The sequence below is a fragment of the Lupinus angustifolius genome, chromosome LG08 (assembly GCF_001865875.1).
Source record: "Lupinus angustifolius cultivar Tanjil chromosome LG08, LupAngTanjil_v1.0, whole genome shotgun sequence".
Classification (NCBI taxonomy): domain Eukaryota; kingdom Viridiplantae; phylum Streptophyta; class Magnoliopsida; order Fabales; family Fabaceae; genus Lupinus; species Lupinus angustifolius.
In genome coordinates, this window is record NC_032016.1 from 18,737,851 (window position 1) to 18,756,785 (window position 18,935).

Genomic DNA, 18,935 nt, shown 5'->3' on the forward strand with positions numbered 1-18,935 from the left:
TCCTATGTCTTTAATGGCAAATGACTTGCCTAATTGCTTCTTTAACTTGTCAATCATAGAATTTTTTCCCCAACAATAAGCATGTCGTCAACATACAATAACAGGATGATGAAATCACCATCAACAAAATTTCTAATGAAGACACAATGATAAGAAGTAGTCTTCTTGTAGCTTTGCTCACACATAATAGACTCAAACTTCTACCATTGTCGTGGAGTCTGCTTTAAACCATATAGACACTTTCTCAACCTACACACATAGTCTTCTTTCTCTTCAACAAGAAAACATCAGGTTGTTTCATATAAATCTCTTCCTTCAAATCACCATGAAGGAAAGTAGTTTTTAAATCCATTTGCTCTACCTCTAAATCAAGAGTATCAGCCAAACTCAATATAATTCTAATGGATGACATCTTCACCACAAGAGAAAAAATCTCAATGAAATCAACACACTTTCTCTGTCTGAAACCTTAAACCACCAATTTGGCTTTATACCTTGGAGATGTAGAATTATTTCCTTGCTTCACCATGTAAATCCACATGTTTTCCAAAACCTTCTTCCATTTTGGCAATTTGACCAAATCACAAGTGTGATTATCATGTAAGGACTTCATTTCCTCTTACATTGCATCCAACCACTTCTTCTTTTCTTCATTCTCCCTGGCCTAATGATAATATCCAGGTTCTCCTCCATCTGTCACAACAATATAGTCATCTGAAGGGTACTTAGTAGGTGGTTTCCTCTACCTATTAGGTGTTAGATATTTGTGGAACGGCAAGCGCACCGTATCATCCAAGTAGTAAAATCCGGTAAAGTATTGGGATATCGTCCTCAGGGAACAGAGTGGATTTATACTACTTCCTACTAGAATGCATTGAGTATATATTTACGATGATGTTTTTATAAAAAATTGTGTTTAATTGTGAAAAATCATAAATTGACCTAAAAATTAGTAAAGTAAATTGGGATCGAAATGCATATTTTTTTCCCAATTACATCCATGGATTCAATTCCAAGTGAATTGTGAAATTACTGATTCAGATGCACATATCATTCAAATCATTCACATTAATCCCTTGAGTGTAAAGTCCTTAGATAATTGCTAAAATACCAATTCCTTGGATATTTGACCGATTAACCAGCATTAAGTTCCATGTAAAAGCAATTCATGCATCATTTTTCATTCCTAGAGCAACGATGTATGAAGGAAGATGATCCAGGTTTAGTATCAAGTTTAACTTCCCAATTAAACTCGAACCCAAGAACAAGAAATTAGTAGCAAATTAAATTCATGCATTAAGAACGGGATGAACTTCCCAAAATCAAATAACAATTACAATGGAATCAAATCTAGGAGTGCAAAGGTTAGAAAATTACATTTCGAATCCCACAGTAAGGTCTAATCGCTCCTTCTCGCTATTACAACACTCAAATCATGAAAATATACAAGGAATAATGCAAAGTAGAATCATTTCCACGATTTCTATCCTAATCTCCATGCCCTTCTCTCTATTTTTGTGCCAAAATTATTTTGAAAAGTAAATAAATCCCCACTGACTTCCAAAAACCGCCAATAGCAGTTCCAACTTCCAAGCCCTCGCCCAAGCTAGAGATTCTCGCTTGGGCGAGTAAATAAGAGGCTTTCAGACCTGAGCATCTCGCTTGGGCGAGGATCCTTCGCTGAGGCGAGGACCAGGCAGGACATCAGGTCCTTTTTTTGCTCCAATTGTCGCTTGGGCGAGCGACAACAGTGATTTCTAGTGATTTTTCTCCTATTTGTGGCTTGGGCGACCCTCTCCTTGCTTGGGAGAGGCTTGTGGTGCTCAGAAGTACCAATCTTCATCTTTTTCTCCTTTTTTCTTAAATCTTATCCCGAAACAACATAAACACATAAAATTTCCTACACATGACATGATTACTAAGTTATCAGGAATTTTACACAGTTACATCATAAATATGCACTAAGTGCCCCAAAAGCATATGAATTTCCTTAACAATTTGGCACTTAACATTAGGCATCTGAAGTTGAACTTGAGGTGGTTCAAAAGCATCGCCAAGATTCTCATCTCGTGACATCTCATGTTCATCTTCACCAATATCAATAGGAATATCTAACCCATCTCCAAACTGTTGATCATCAACATAATCATGTTGCTCACCATTTTGAATGTTATTCTCAACTGTATTCAAATCATGTACAGGCATCCAAAATGGATCAATATCAGACAATCTATTATCTTCCTCGTGTGTAGTCTTCTTCATCTTATCAATATCTTCAATGGTTTGATCTTTCATGAACTTCACATCACAGCTTCTAACAACCTTTATCTCAACAAGATCATACAATCTATAGCCAAATTCATCTTCACCATAACTGATAAAGATGCATTGCTTTGTCTTCGCATCCAACTTGGACGCTTCATTCTTTAGAACATGCACAAATGTCTTGCAACCGAAGACTCGCAAATGCTCATACCTGACATTCTTGCCAATAGGCAAAACAAGCATTGTCTACAAGCGCTGGAATTTCCAATGGGCAACGTGGGCGGCACACAAACATAATTTAAGGAAAAATTAAGAATTTTTCATATAAGTTATGATGTAATGTGATTTTTGGTCCCTAAAAAATTTGTAATATAATGTGATTTGTTCAACTTCATATAAAATATCAAATATTTTGTTAATTTTTTATCTTCAACTACCTTATTTTATTTATTATATGAATTTTTAATTTTTTTAATTATTCAACAATGTCTGCAGGCCGTCCGCAAGCCCGTTAGCCCATTTGTCTATTTGCCTGTTTCGCCCTGTCCATTTTGCCCGCAAAGCCCACTGGAATTTCCAATGGGCAACGTGGGCGGCCCACAAACATAATTTAAGGAAAAATTAAGAAATTTTCATATAAGTTATAATGTAATGTGATTTTTGGTCCCTAAAAAATTTGTAATATAATGTGATTTATTCAACTTCATATAAAACATCAAAGTTTTTATTAATTTTTTATCTTCAACTACTTTATTTTATTTATAATATGATTTTTTTATTTTTTAATTATTCAATAATGTCTGCAGGCCGTTCGCAATCCTATTTGCTCATTTTAAAATGGGCAGTGCATTGAATTTTGTCTGTTAAGCCAATGCGGGCATGCCCACGTCCGCTTGAATTATTGTTGGCATGGGCTAAACGGGTCGGGCGGCCCATTTTGCCATCTCTACCTGAAAGTACATCATTTTTGGCTAAACAATTCAACTCTTTTTCAATGATATGACTAAAACTGCAGTGCCACGAAGAAGCCTCCATATCCATGACATCCACACTTTCTTTAGCAACCAATGCTTTTTTCCAATACATTTTAGAAATTTCTCCCCTCTGGCCACAACCAAGTTACCTCTAGTGAGTTTCCGTTTTCCAGAATCAAAGTGATTATCATAACCACTAATCATCAAGCATATGCACAGAGATTAAATTGAAACGAACATTTAGAGCATGTTTAACCCCTATTAGCAACAATTGCACTCTCATGTTGGTATGCAATCAAATTTCACCAATATCAACTATCTTTGACACGCCATCATTATCCATCTTCAACACTCCAAAATCACCAGAAGTGTAAGATGTGAAGAATTCTTTCCTTGGTGTAACATGCAGTGTTGCACCATTATCAATTATCCACATACTCTCATATGATACAAGATTAACTGAATCACTATAATGAAGAATAATAAGATCATCACATGTGGCAGTAGTAACACGATCATCATCACCATGATTGTTTTTATTCTGCTTGCCCTTCTTGTCTTTGTTCTCCGTTTCCATTGAAAATAATTCTTCTATATGTGACCTGCTTTGTGACAATAGTGACACTCCACATTCTTGTATCTGGACTTGGACTTACTTCTTCTCTTTTCCCTATCACCTTTTGGTCCCTTTCTATGACTTCTCCCTCTGTTTCCAGTGACAAACACCTCAAAATGAGATGAAGTACCATGTGTCTTCCTTCTCATCTCCTCGTTAAAAATACTTCATTTTATACTCTCCAAAGAGATAATACCATGAAGGGCTTAATTTGTAATTGAAACTTGAAATATTTATCAAGAATCTAGTAGAGTATTCAATAGTCATGGTCTCAATACTTCATCATCAAACTTGATACCCATTCTTGATAATTGATCGAGGACCCCCTTGAAAATCATTCAAGTGATCTGAAATAGAAGCTCATTCCTTGTACCTCAAATTCATCAAGGAATTCAACAAGTATAATTTATTATTCCCTGATTTAGAAGCATATAAGGATTCAATTTTCTTCCATAAAGATTTTACATTTTTCTCATTTGTCAATGTGATTATAGACATTGTCTTCTACATATCGTCGAATAAAATCACAAACTTGTTGATGTTGAAAACTCCAATCCTCATCAGACTTGGACTCTAGCTTCTCAGTAACAAATACATGAATATGCAAATTCTTTACAAATAATAAATCTTTCATTTTTCCTTTCCACAAGTGATAGTTAGTGTCATTCAAACATATCATTATATGTGTATTTGTCTCCATCATTCAAGCAAGTCAAATAACCTCAAACCCAAAGAGCTCTGATGCCACTCTGATGAGAAATTCAACACAATAACAAGGAAATCTCTAACAAAGTATATACAGTGGACAATAATTTCCCCAACTTGCTAGAATATATGATGAGCAATAACAAATAATGGAGTAACTAAAAACACACAAGGGATACTAGAATTTTAATGTGGAAAACCTTTCCAATGTGAGAAGTAAAAACCACAGGCACAAGTCAGTCAATCAAGCTTCATATGATCAAAATCTGAATATAAGAGGGTCTTCAAAATACAGCATAAAACATGCTCAATAATACAGCATACAATAGAGCAACAAGCTTGAAAACGAGAACACAAAGTTGTAGAAAAAACCAGAAAACAACCATTATTTTGGCTCGTTTTCTACCACCTCGGATGACTTCTCACCGATCCAACCGTTTAGAATGAAGTACCAAAAGTTGTGAACCTACTGTCCAAATTTCAGCCTGATCCAACAGTGAACGAAGACGCAATCGCAAATCTCTCACAATTGCTATGAGTTCTTGTGGTTTGAGTTCTTTCAACTTTTCTCTCACTTTTTTAATGCTTCTTTTTTTACCTAAATTTATTGCACACCCCTTGCCTCATCTAACTCCTACCAATTAGATTAAGTGAGAGAAGTAGGCTTTACCCAATTGAGATTTCTTCACATAAGAAGGAGCCCAAACCTAACATTTATGCATATTCATTAGTATTTATTTTTCAAAAGTCAATAATAATAAAACATGAATAATGAACAATATAATAACAATATATAAAACTGATTAGTATATGATCCTCACATTCACGTTTATGGGATGCCTTCTAACTTGTTAGAGACATCAAATCAAATATACTATGCTAAAAGTTCTAAAAAGTAAAAGTAAAATTTCATGTTTAACCTTATCTTTAGTGTCCTTACAAAGGGTCACTGGTCTCTATCTTCTCATCCTCATCTTCTCTTGGGGCATTGGTGGAGCAGTTTCTTCTCATTTCCTAGGTAACCTTTCTTTCATTTCTATCACACCCTTTTTCTCATAGAATCTTTCTCTTCCATACACATTCACTACCTTCCTAAAGTGATGTATTCGGTTTTTTTTATAGAAATGTACTGTTTTGTTTTTGGATTCCTCATATCTCGATTCTCAACCAATATCCCGTGAAACTTACTGAGTCAATTCTCAACCAATAATGCAAACGTAATTAATATTTTTAGTTACATTTTTTTTGATGCTTAGAATATTTTTGGGTTGCTTAGAATATTTTCTTTATGAGTTATAAGTTCTTAATGACCACATAATCTCTTATTCGGAATGTGGAAAATTATTTTCTAGATAATACCACTAGTTTAAGTGGGCCTAATATTGTTTTCTTCTTTATTCGTACTAACGTGTCGGCAGTCACTCTATATATGTCGACCCCATTTTATTTTTTAGTATTGAACATTTAATTTTTATATATTTTATTTTAGAGAATTATAATCATTTTTTTGTAGATGATATTATAATTTTTTGATAAAATATAAAAAAATGCATTGGTAATTTGATATATTTAGTGGATGTAACTTCCTCTAACTTCTATTTATATTTTTATTGTATAAAAAAATATTGTAATAATTATTAATTATAAGGGCAAAATAGGTAAGTGATAATTATGTCATATATGTAGTTATAATATGTTTTGGATTTATATATAGTATAGATATATCAACCTACATCTTTTAAGGGAACCCAAATTGTCTTTACACCAATTGTGCCCAATAATAAATAACACGTAATTAATTTCTCAAGGAATATTATATTAATATATCTAGGTATTTGACAAAAGAAATATGACATAGAGAATCTGAATTTCTTTAAGGACTTAAATTCATGAATAATTGATTAAATTAGTTCAATTTAGTAACAATTCATCAATTTAAATTATGGGAATCCAGTTTAAAGATTTATATATACTAATTCATCATTCATTAATATATTTTTTTAAGAATAAATAATAACAAAATGTGGTGAATGATATAATATTAAGAGTAGGGATCTACTTACTAAGTTTATTAAACTTACTCTTCATCCTAGACCTAATAATTTAGATCTACTTACTAGTTGAAACCATTAGATTTTAGATATACTTACTAGTTGAAACCATTGCTAGAATGTGGAGTAAGTTTAAATTTTTTTTTATTAAAAATAATAATTATTTGAGTTAATGAACCAATTCGAACTGAGCTGAATAGTTCGCGAACTTTAACCGAGTCAAACTCGAGCTAAAAAAATAACTCGTGTCGAACTCGAATAGAGTTTCAAGTTGAACCAATCTTTATCGAACTAAACTGAGCTGAACTCTGATTCGACTCGATTACATATTTGCAATATTCTAACTTGTTAGTGACACCAAATCTAATATACTAGGCGTAAAAGTTCCAAAAGGTAAAAGTAAAATTCCAAGTTTACCCTTATCTTCAGTGTCCTTACAAAGGGTCACTGGTCACAATCTTCTCATCCTCATCTTCCAAACATCACCTTCTCTGGGGGCAGTGTTGGAGCAGGTTTTTCTCATTTCCTTGGTAACCTTTCTTTCATTTCTATCACTACCTTTTCTCATCGGATCTTTTCTCTTCTATACATTCACTCTTTTATTATTCATCTCTTTATTTATATAACAAATCCCTTTCACCCCTTTAAGATAAAATAAAATATATTATTTGCACTTTAATCTGATCTCATTTTCCTTTTCCATAATCTATAGCAAAAAAATGCTTAAGATCCCAAACCACCAAGTTGCAGGACACAAAGCCATAGATGGAATCCTAGGCCCTCTAATAGATGATTCTGGAAACTTCTACAAGCCTCTTCAAAACGACGATCGAGGTTCCAATGAGGTTTCGTTTTACGAATCTTTCAATTCTGAACCTAGGGTTCCCAAATCGATTCTCAAATACTTTCCAATTTTTCATGGCACTAAGATTGTGAATGCTTCTGATGGTTCTGGATTACACCCTCACCTTGTTTTAGAAGATGTTGCTTCATGTTACCCTAATCCTTCTGTTATGGATGTTAAAATTGGATCCAGAACTTGGTACCCTCAAGCTTCTGAGGAGTATATTAAGAAGTGTTTGGATAAGGATAGAGTCACATCGAGCATTACTTTAGGGTTTAGGGTTTCGGGTTTGAAATTAGTCGGGTCGGTGGCGAATGAGGATGATTTGTCCTGGCAGCCTGATAGGAAGTTTCTTCAGAATTTGTCTGCTGAGGATGTGAAGTTGCTTTTGAGTAAGTTTGTTTCTAGTAATATGCCTTCGGAGGACGCGGCTGCATGCCCGGATCGTGCTTTTGTGGAGAAGGTTTTTGGTGGATCTAATGGAGTTTTGGAGCAGTTGTTGGAGCTGAAGAAGTGGTTTGAGGTTCAAACTATTTTTCATTTTTACTCTTGCTCTGTTCTCATGTTGTATGATAAGGAGTCCTTGCTGAATGGAAAGAGTTCGGGTGGTGCTGTTGTTAAACTCGTTGATTTTGCGCATGTGGTGGATGCGGAAGGTGCTATTGATCATAACTTTTTGGGGGGACTCTGTTCTTTGATTAAGTTCATTTCAGATATCATAGCTAGTCCGGATGATGAGAACTGCATTTCTAATAATAATGGTACCAAATATGAACACTAAGACTACTTCGGTTCCATGAACGATTTTCGAATTCCAATCATATGCTGACTTTGTTTATGTCCAAATTCAGATCTTTGATTGACTGTTACTGTTGCTGTTTCTCTTTGTTACTTTTCTTGTCTTGCTAGTGAATTGCAAAATCAGAATGTTTTTTATGTGGTAGACATTTTATGTCTTCATGTTGTAATTTCTTTTGGACTAATGACTTGAAGCTTCCTATAATTTGTCATATAGTATGAAGAAATCTATAAGCCCTTCCAAGATTTTTTCATCAACTGTAGCTAAATATTTTAATCACTTTGTGATTTCTTATGCCATACTTAGTCAAATGTTTATTATTGGAGGTCCCTTTTCAACTATTCTTAATTATTATCTGTTTTCCCTGTTCATTTTTATATTAACTTAGTGATGGTTTGGTTGAAAAGTAATGGGGAACTATGTGGCAATTTTTAATGTATTCATAGCCTCTTTCAGCTGTGTTTTGTTTTTCTTCCCTTGTTTGTATGGGAGCATGGATAAAATTGCAACTATACATAGAAAAGAGTGAAGTGAATTTTCATTCTATTCTGAGTCTTTTGTCTACTGTTTCTATTCCACTGAACAAATTTGCAACAGATTAGTTAATAAACTGTATTTCGTTCTTGTTAGCATCAATGCTATAAGTTTGATTGGGCCATTGTATAGAATCTCTGATGATTATTTGCTCTTTCTAGGTTAACCAGTACAGGTTTGGAAACAATTATTTTTTAAGTCAATGACCATACTTTCATCGAAGCTTTTGATTATAAGATATTTTTATAAGTTAATATAAATTCACACTTATATAAAAGCTCAATCAACATAAAGCATAAATTGGTTTTTCTGTTTGTTTTTTCGACTGTTATGTTTATTAAAAGAAAAATAATATATCATTGAGTAAATTATATCCATATCCCCTGATTTTAAATTATATAAATTATTCATCTCTTTTCTATACCTACACCAACCGTGTAATTTATATACTTTGATGGGAAGTGTATTCTTTTAAAGAAAAAAGATGATTGATGTTATTAGGTTAAACAAAATATAGTATATTATGAAGAGAAAATCAAATAGTATATGAGTTAATATGTTTTCATTATTTTGGTTCATTACAATGTATAGTATAAGAGTGATTTAAATAATATATCATTAAAATTATTAATGCATTTTGTAATTAACAAAAAATAATGAAGAGACATTGACTCTTATACTATTTCGCTTATCTCTATGATATAACATATTTTGTTTAACTTAATAACTCATTTTTTGTTTAAAAGATAAAAGATGAATACTTATTTTTCATGTGGAGTAGTTAGTATAATATATGTACATAAATAAGGTTAGTTGATGTAAGTACAAAAGGAGATAGATATTTTTTGTAATTTCTCTAAAACTCAAGAAGTATCGATGTAATTTACTATATATCTTTCTACCATGGGTGACAAATTGATGGATTTGGATTTGAATCATAAGCGAAGAAAAGACATCCATCAATTCATATAAATCAATTAGATTATATTTTAGATTATTCAAACTTATATGATGAATTTTAATCCATCCATGAATCTATTTTAATGGGTTTGATGAATATCTAATATATTTCATTTTTTAATTGAAACTAAAATTATTTTTGAGGAAAATCATCCTATTAAAAAACTACTATTTCAATCAAGCGTTTTATTTTTAAAAATCATTTTTTTTTAAAAAGTGTTTTTTTTTTGTTAACAAACACTTTTTTAAAAACCTATAAGGCATTGGTCTAGGATGTAGGATTATGCTAGATCTTTAGAATGGCTAAATGGTTTAGAGTTCGATTCATGTGAGAAACACTTGTTGAGAGGGATAGTCACACATCCCAAAATGAATTAGTTTCTTATCAAAAAATAAATAGATATCCTTGGTAGTACAAAAATAGACACTTTTTAGAAACTGACTTTTGAACTTTTAAAAAATTGCAATATTTTACAAACATGTAACAAGTTCTATGTGTAAAAATTATAACATATTTATGTATGTTATGTATTTAAGAACAAACTTTTAATATTAACTATGTCCACATGTCATATAATTGATCTCAAATTAATTAATAAAAAATAAAGTGGGAGTAAGAAGCAACACAATAAAGTAAGAGTTAAGATAATGAATGAAATAAAAAACCAAACAATATTGTTTGTGGGAGTTTATTTTTTGATGGATTTAATATTTATCTAAATGGATATTTCCATTGGATACAATGGATGAATTTCACTAAAGTTATATATTGGATTATATCAATTTATATACATTAGCTCTAACCATGAATTTAGATGAATTTAGTTGTCTTAAATTTTGGTGGATTGTGAATAATTTTGTTATCTCTACCTTCTACATCATAAGAAATGTAATATTTGTTACAAAATAATATTTTATTTATTAATAATTAGTTTATATATATATATATATATATATATATATCATTTTTTACAATGTAAAATGATATATCATTATTCTTCTAAATTGATATATCATTATTAATTATGTCCACATGTCCTATAATTGATCTCAAATTAATTAATAAAAAACAAAGTGGGAGTAAGAAGCACCAAAAGAAAGTAAGAGTTAAGATAATGAATGAAATAAAAAACCAAACAATATTGTTTGTGGGAGTTTATTTTTTGATGGATTTAATATTTATCTAAATGGATATTTCCATTGGATACAATGGATGAATTTCACTAAAGTTATATATTGAATTATATCAATTTATATATATTAGCTCTAACGCATGAATTTAGATGAATTTAGTTGTCTTAAATTTTGGTGAATTGTAAATAATTTTGTTATCTCTACCTTCTACATCATAAGAAATGTAAAAGGTATATATATATATATTATATGTGAGCAATATGTATTTCTTATACATTGGAGTATTATGCAATATGAATATCTGCATATATGTTATATATATAATTATGGTTTGATCAAATATGCTCCTCTATATTTGAGATTTTTAAATACTATACTTGTTGTTTTCAATTCTTTTTTAAAACACATAAATAAGGATTGAAGTTAAGCTATATATATTAAGTTTAAGCTTAATGCTTGTAATTAAATATATATTGTGTATATATTGTATTTTGGAAATGCATATATATATATATATATATATATATAATTGACCTCACACATGTATATCAAAAATTAAATTATGAATGTGAATTAGATAAAACTAGATAGTGTTTTTATTCTTGAGATATATAAATCGTATTCAGTTGAACTTAACTTCTACTCCTATGATAACTCCACACAACTAAACTTATTACTTGGGCTTTATGATAATCCATACAATCATCAAGGGACAAGACTAATCTTATGAATTAGGCCTTGAGTTCATTTATTATAGATATAATATTTAAGTTCTACTCTATGTTCATCCCAATACAACTATGGGAAGTAAATAGGTGGTTATCAAATTTACATAAACACACTAGTAAGTGGATCATAACACTCGATAAAAGATAGAAACAATCCAGTATTTATCACGAGTCCACTTTTAGAATACAAGCAATAGTCAACATGAATTCAAGCATGGAGAGAAATCAACGGAAGAATAAGAGGAAATAAAAATAAAATGTATTATATCTATGCCTTTGTCTTATGCCTTTTGTCTTTGAAGTTTGAACTGTGTCTTTCGTCTTTATGATCTCTATTTATAAGTGATGTGAAATAAGAATTCAATATTCTATTTTCTAATCAAATCTTCACTCACTTCTCTTTTTAAACTTCTTAACTTCGAATTCCAATCAATCATAAATACTTAGGTTATAATTAGACTTAAGTCCTTAAAAGAGTATATGTCATGGTAATTCCTCTCTCCTTGAAATATGGTCATGGTGTGTAGCATGACTAAATCATGCTTCTCTATATGAAACTTTGGCTTCAATTATTCCGATCTTATATGGATAAAACACACTTGTGGTATTCCTATTCTTAAGTCGTGTTTCTTGCTTTAATGAATAATTTTGCCTTTATTCAATCCATGACATCACACACACGACTAGGCATTGGTTATCTCTCATAACATGTATTCTACCTTCTACGAGTCATTTTAATATACAATATGCCCAAGACATCAAACTAATGTGAACTAAGTGAAAATACAATAAAAGATTAATTAAAATTATCTTTTCTACTAAAAATTATATATCAATTAATAATTAAATATGATGTCATTTTATGTTAAAAAAGAAACTAAAATTTATTTTAATAAATTATTTTTCCCATTCTTTTGGATTTTAGTTTTTTTGTGCTATTTTTTAATATTTGGGATCCATATGCATATGAAGTATAAAAATAAAAATAAAATCGTCGGAAATTGTTTTGCTTTAAACTTTAGATAATAAGATACATTGATAGTATCACAAAATTATTTCACTTTTCATATTGAGGGTGCATATGCTATTCACTATTATTTTATTAATACATATTTTTACTTGATGCTTATCTTTCACTATTTTGAAAAGAATACTCTACCCTCTTAGTGAATTAATCTAAAAATCTTAATAAGAATAAAATAATAATATAACTCACATTCTACTCACATAAAATTGACATTGCACTTTTTGTGAGTGACAAATTTTATTTTCTTTTTTAGAAGAATGTTTAGGATTCATCATTATTTTTTTAAATGTTTTCAATATGTTATTCAAATATTTTATATTAAAGAAATAGAAAATGAAAGCTATAATATAATAAAATTGAATTAAAGCTGATTTCTATTATTGCTATGTTTCAACAACTTCTATAATTACTCAATTTAAGAATGATGATTTACAATTAATACATAAAAGAGATTTTCTTTAACTTTTAAATGTCTAATTTTTAAAAAATAATTGCTATTAAAAAATTCAAATATATAGAGACTTGCCATGTGAATAACATTTAACTATGTATGTATTTTTTTGTGTATGAAAGTTGTCTCCAAATTGACAATTAAAGTTAACCTGTTTTGAAGTGTATATAGGATCATGAAATGAATTTTTCTACATAACTGAACATTATTTCTCAACCCTATGAAGAAATCAAACCTGTGATTGTGTTTAAAAAACTCACTTTATCTTATTGAATGAGTTAGACTTTGTTCATGAATATAAGTTAGTTTTTTAAAAGGAAATATTGAAATGATAAATCTAAAAATGCAAGAAATTAAAATTTAATAAAGAATATAAATATTAATAAACAATAGTTAATTGAAGTATTTTTAGAAAATCAGAAAATAATTCTAAGAAAATTAGTAATAATTAATAACTCAAAATATATTTTTTATGAGAAATATATTACTTTCTCCAAGAGTAAGTTTAAAAAACTTATTTCACATCTTATCGATCAATACTAAGAAAGTCCAATGATTTAAATTAGTAATAAATCTAAACAATTAAATTTTCCTAGAATATGATTAAAATATGAAATATCTTACACTTGAAGTAAGTGGATTCCCTCTTCTTTTATTATTCATTCAAACTACCTCAATTTGAGACGTTATTTAAGAAAATTGGATTTCTTCCTTGTCTCACCTATAAACTTTACCTAATATTTTCCCGTTATATTATATAAAACCTAAAATGTAATTTTCTTTATCAAAAAAATCCATTACGATTTTTTCCTAAAATAGTTCAAGTTTTCAATTTTTAAAAAAAAGTTGTTTGCTATTAAAAAAATCCAAATAAAGCATAAATGATAATAAAACATTAAAACAAAATCTGAATACAAAGAACCTTTCCCCTTGCGAAACGGTGTCTGTATTTTCTCATCCCTACAAGAACACACCATTTTCATTCTTTCGTGACTCAAACAATTTCATATATAACTGCCATTGGCGTAAGAACTTGTCCTCTCCAAATCCAACAACGTTTCTTATCGTTCATTTCCTTAACCTTCTTTCTTTCCACACGATTCTTCGTCACCTGAATGGTAATTCTTCACCCTTCCTAGTTAGTTTCATTTCTTTATTTTATTCAATTGGAGTTTCTTTGCATGTTTTTCTGTTATGATTCAGCTGTTTTTTCTGTTTTTTTAGCTCAACAAATTCTGGGTTTGGTTCAAAATTTACTCTTGTTTAAGAATAAGTGCAATTTAAAATTGTAGATATATCTTTGATTTTGGTTGTTTTATGAATTTTATAGACTTATAGTATATTTATTTGTTTTATTTAAATCCATTGGCATATTACTTTTGATCATGATGCTCTTATGAATGTTTAAGTATTTTTTATATGTATTTTATTTAAATCAATGGTTATCTAATTTTTTATATTTTATAATTTGTTTTAGGATCTTCATACATGTGAAACATGTTAATGGGATAAACCTAAGAACATAACTCAAGGTTTGTATGATGGAGCTTGATTTGAATAGAGAGCCATTGGACACGATTAGTACTACTTCAGAGATTGAACTGGATTCTTTATTGGATGAACTAGAATCTGACAATGGACCTATATATGATCGTATTCGACACCTTGAAGCAGTGACTTTCCGAGCTAGGGAGCGTCACATGTGGCCCCCGGTTCACAATCCGATTCAAATTACCAACTTTACAGCAGATGTCACAACAGCAGCTGATGACTTTCAAGACGAAGAAGGAAGGGAAGAGAACCAGGAAGTTGAAGAAGGAATAGTTGAAAGTGCGAAAGGGCATGAAGGTAAGGGTGCCTATTTAGTAGCTAAAGCGTTGGGTGTTGAAAGAGATGTGGTAGATGGCAGAACCGGGAACTATTTTGATTGCAATATATGCTTGGACACGGCAAGAGATCCTGTTGTGACCTGCTGTGGTCACTTGTTTTGTTGGGCGTGCTTCTATCAGTTGTCGTACGCTTATCCAAATGCAAAGGAATGCCCTGTTTGTAAAGGAGAGGTCACTGATAATGGCATTATTCCAATTTATGGCAATGCTAGCGATGGGAGCAATTCTCAGTTAGAGTTAACTGAAAATGGTTTGAGAGTTCCTCCTCGACCTCGTGCACCTAGAGTTGAGAGTGTTAGGCAGCGACTTATAAGCCAAGGAGCACCTCCTTCTATAATCCGAAATGTTCAGCGGTATAATAACCTCATTGGTGGATTAGGAGAGCGAGTTATGCCAGGTCTCAATAATCCAACTGGAAGAAATAATGTTTTGCCAGCTCAACCTCGCCTGCAGGCAATCAATACTCAACACACTCATTCTCATGCAATTTCAAGGTTATTGATGCAAGGAGCGTCCCTTGAATATGCATTAAACTCTGCATTGAATACCGCTGACAGAATAGTTGACGACCTTGAATCATATATTCATGGTCACCACACAGGAAGGAACACACAGTTAGGTCCTGGTGCTCTTAATAGAGGTTCAACTTTTAGTGTTCCTGCTTCAAGCCTTCCAGGGTTTCGTGCTCAAATTGTTACTGCAACCAATGTCGCAGCTGCAGCTTCTCTTTTAAATAGGAATAATGACACAACTGCTGTTATAGGCCCGAGAATTCAGGCAATCAATGGTAGCTTACAGATTAGGTCGTCTGACCCTTCTTCATCTTACAGTAGAAGAAGAACTGATGCTTCAAGACAAGATTCAAGTGAGCGCAGAAGAAGAAGGTTAAGATGAAGATCCTTTATGTAAGGACATATAGATCACATAGACAGAAGTTTCCCAGTTTATATCATTAAATGCATACTCCAAATTGTTTGTTATACAAAATTATCAGTTTCGTGGTCTAAAACGTAGGCTGAAATGTTCTTTATCCCTGAAAATATGTACATTTTGGTTTTGGTCAAGTTCTTAAATTTTTATTGTTTTTAGGCCTTGTCATTACTGAGCCCATGTTCACTGCTCACATGGCAAAATGAGGCATTGATATGTGGAATCAGCTAGTTTCCATTTTATATAAGCACTTTGACAAAGTGAACCATCATTTTGGCGAATTTTTATTCGACAGATGAGGAGATTTACAGAAAATCATTAATGTATACTTTCGCCCAATTATTTGTAATATGTGGAGGGGGTGTCTTTCTCTGCCCTTGAGGATCTTATATTAGTGTTTGTATTGTCTGCAACACTCTCCTTTACATTTAAGCACATAGTAGGTCATCAACCTATGCCCTCTCATATTCTTAAATATCCTTGTTAGAGATTTTGGTCTTCTGAATATCTAGTTCGGAACCGTCGGTCAACCTTAACCTCGACCTTTCCTGTGCCTCATTAATGCTGATTGTGTGGTCATTGCTTAATTGGCAGACGACAAGGTTAGGGTCAGCTTTTAAGTGCCACTCATACTCTAGCGTAGGTACACAAGATTGTTCTTTTTGGTTGTTACTTGGTTCATTGAACGTACTGTAATGTATTATTGGCAACTGCTCTTGCATTATCATTTCTTGTAGAATAGTTCTCTTTATTCTGTAGAGTTGAATGTGGATGTTATAGACATCATTTTTTCTTAAGATTCTTCTATTTTATCTGCACCAATGATACCTTGGTGTAGGTTGGCATGCTCCTCGGTTCCGGGCCTATTTAATTTAAACTAACCAATTAAGAATCCTCAGATGTACTATAGTACATTAGTACTAGTAATAGAACTCTCGAGGGTACAACTACCGCGAACAAATATACTAATGACGAGGAATGTTTGCCCTGCTTTCTAGATTCCTTCATTGTCTAATGAACTTTATTTTTGTGTTCAGAAAATGCTTCCCTATCATTACTTAGTCTAGCTCTTGTGGCAATGTCACTGAGTCAAATTCCATATTCTTCATGTCTTCCCAGTTCCCACAAGACATTTCTCAACTTTCCAAACTCCAACGGTTAACTAGTTTTGTCTATCCATCATTAACCCACCACAACAAAATTAGAGTCCATACTATTGAAAGTTAAGTACATATTTATGAATTTAGTATTTATGTATGGACATTATTTAAGAGTCAATGATAGTTAAGTACATTAACGGAAGATGATGTATTGTAAATGTAAAAAATTCTTACCTAGTATAGTGTTTGTAAGATATGTAACAAAATTGGCAAGTTGAGCACCTCTTCACCATTATAGGTAATAAGATTAGATGTAACTAAAGAGGTGTTAGACACGAGTAATTAGTAAATCAAAGGTATATATTATGCTTGAAAAATGCTCCTTGCACGTTACCTACGAGCAAACATCTCTCACATTTGTATGGTGGCAATGTCATAATATTTGTGTGAAAAAATGATGTAAGCTTAGGTACAATGAGGAGAAACGGATGTATGTACCGAAAGGAGTAACAAGTTTTTATATTGTTACTTGCTACTGTATCATCTGCCGTTTATATTTAATCATTATTGTTGACTTTTAAATAAAAGTAATAGTAATGCAAGTGAAATTAGACTATGTAAAACTTTAGTTAATAATGCATAGATATTACACTCTACAATTAAAAAATAATAATCTTTACATTGTCGGTATATCACCCAAAATTCATATTTAATCATGATGATTTTTAAATAAAGTTAATAAAATAAAGTGATAATGTCTATAAATAGTTAAATTGACACACATATATATTAAAGTAAGCGTAAAAAAGCTGGGAATTATTATGTAAATATGAGAGAGATGTTCCATCCTTAGTTTCCTTATTTGGGACGAATGATGCGGCCCTAGTCAGATTGGGTTCAATGAAACATGAAAATGGATGGTGAAGAGGAGGATGAAATAATCATTGTTTTGATGCAACAGTGAAACAAAATTTAGAGAAGAAAATAGTAGTTTTGAAAATTTAATTAAAAAACGAAATGTAATGTTAAATAAAATATGTCTTACTTATATATATATATAAAATCGGACATTTCAATAGATATTTACAATGATTCATTGTTTATTGGTGGGTGTTATTTGTATCACCCTATTTTGCCAACCAAATCACCTCCTCACTATTTAATTTTTTAAGTATTAGTTATTAATTATTTTTTTATTAAACTTTAATTATGATGGTATGAATTAATTGAAAGTGCAAACTATCAAAGATTGCATTAACAATGTTTTGCCTATGATGGGATGAAGACAAAGAGTTAATTAAAGTTTGAAGATAACTCAACAATCAACATGTCAAAGACTCAAGTGGTGACTTATTAAACTTAAGTTATAATTCTTTATTATCTTTTTAGAAGTCTAAGATGCTTGTCATAGATATTGAGTCTAGGTTAGGTAAACCTATGTGTGAGTTTCACAAGACTTAATAAAGTAATTAATCCACTAAAATGAGAAGTCATCTAGTTTATTATATGTTCATGCATATCTTACATGTTATATGTGCATATTAGGCATAATATAATTGCTAAAACGTGTATAGGAGTTAAGCATAACATATGAGTAGTTTGCCCTTTGAATCATGTGTTTTAATATGCTGGTTAATCGATTAACGTGGTGACTTAATCGATTAACGTGTCTGTTTTCTGCTGTTTCAACTGCATAACTACAAAAACTGTTTTTAGAGGCAAAATCTGTTTTGTATAAATTCTGGCAAATTGCAGAAATGACTAAGAGTGAAAAACACAGAGAAAAGAGAATTGATCATCATTGTTAGAAACTATTAGAGAGTGTTGCATTAGAAGAAAGATTAGATCATACTAAGGCTTTAGTTTTCATATTCATAATTGCATGTTCTTTAAAAAGCTTTCTTGCATCATTCTTGTGTTTCTTGGAA

General features: G+C 31.1%; 2 protein-coding genes across 3 annotated transcripts; both read left to right on the forward strand.

The window, feature by feature from the left end:
• Positions 5,457–8,574, forward strand: LOC109354989 (inositol polyphosphate multikinase beta-like). Of its 2 annotated transcripts, none has more exons than XM_019597856.1 (2): positions 5,457–5,578; positions 7,324–8,574. In XM_019597856.1, the coding sequence occupies exons 1-2, from the start codon at positions 5,472–5,474 to the stop codon at positions 8,234–8,236; spliced, it is 1,020 nt and encodes a 339-aa protein (XP_019453401.1). In that variant the 5' UTR covers positions 5,457–5,471; the 3' UTR covers positions 8,237–8,574. The 2 variants fall into 2 exon arrangements, with proteins under 2 accessions (XP_019453401.1, XP_019453402.1); XM_019597857.1 differs by lacking the exon at positions 5,457–5,578 and adding an exon at positions 7,051–7,141.
• LOC109353291 lies at positions 13,996–16,225 on the forward strand. The gene is made up of 2 exons (XM_019595507.1): positions 13,996–14,206; positions 14,566–16,225. Exon 2 carries the CDS (start codon positions 14,627–14,629, stop codon positions 15,869–15,871), a length of 1,245 nt encoding a protein of 414 aa, XP_019451052.1. The 5' UTR covers positions 13,996–14,206; positions 14,566–14,626; the 3' UTR covers positions 15,872–16,225.

Bases quoted from the DNA above. Each gene is read 5' to 3' on its own strand.
- LOC109354989 (XM_019597856.1), top strand. From the start codon at position 5,472: ATGTTTAACCTTATCTTTAGTGTCCTTACAAAGGGTCACTGGTCTCTA. The intron at 5,579-7,323 runs GTAACCTTTCTT...CATAATCTATAG, and splicing joins AGTTTCTTCTCATTTCCTAG to CAAAAAAATGCTTAAGATCC.
- LOC109353291 (XM_019595507.1), top strand. From the start codon at position 14,627: ATGATGGAGCTTGATTTGAATAGAGAGCCATTGGACACGATTAGTACT.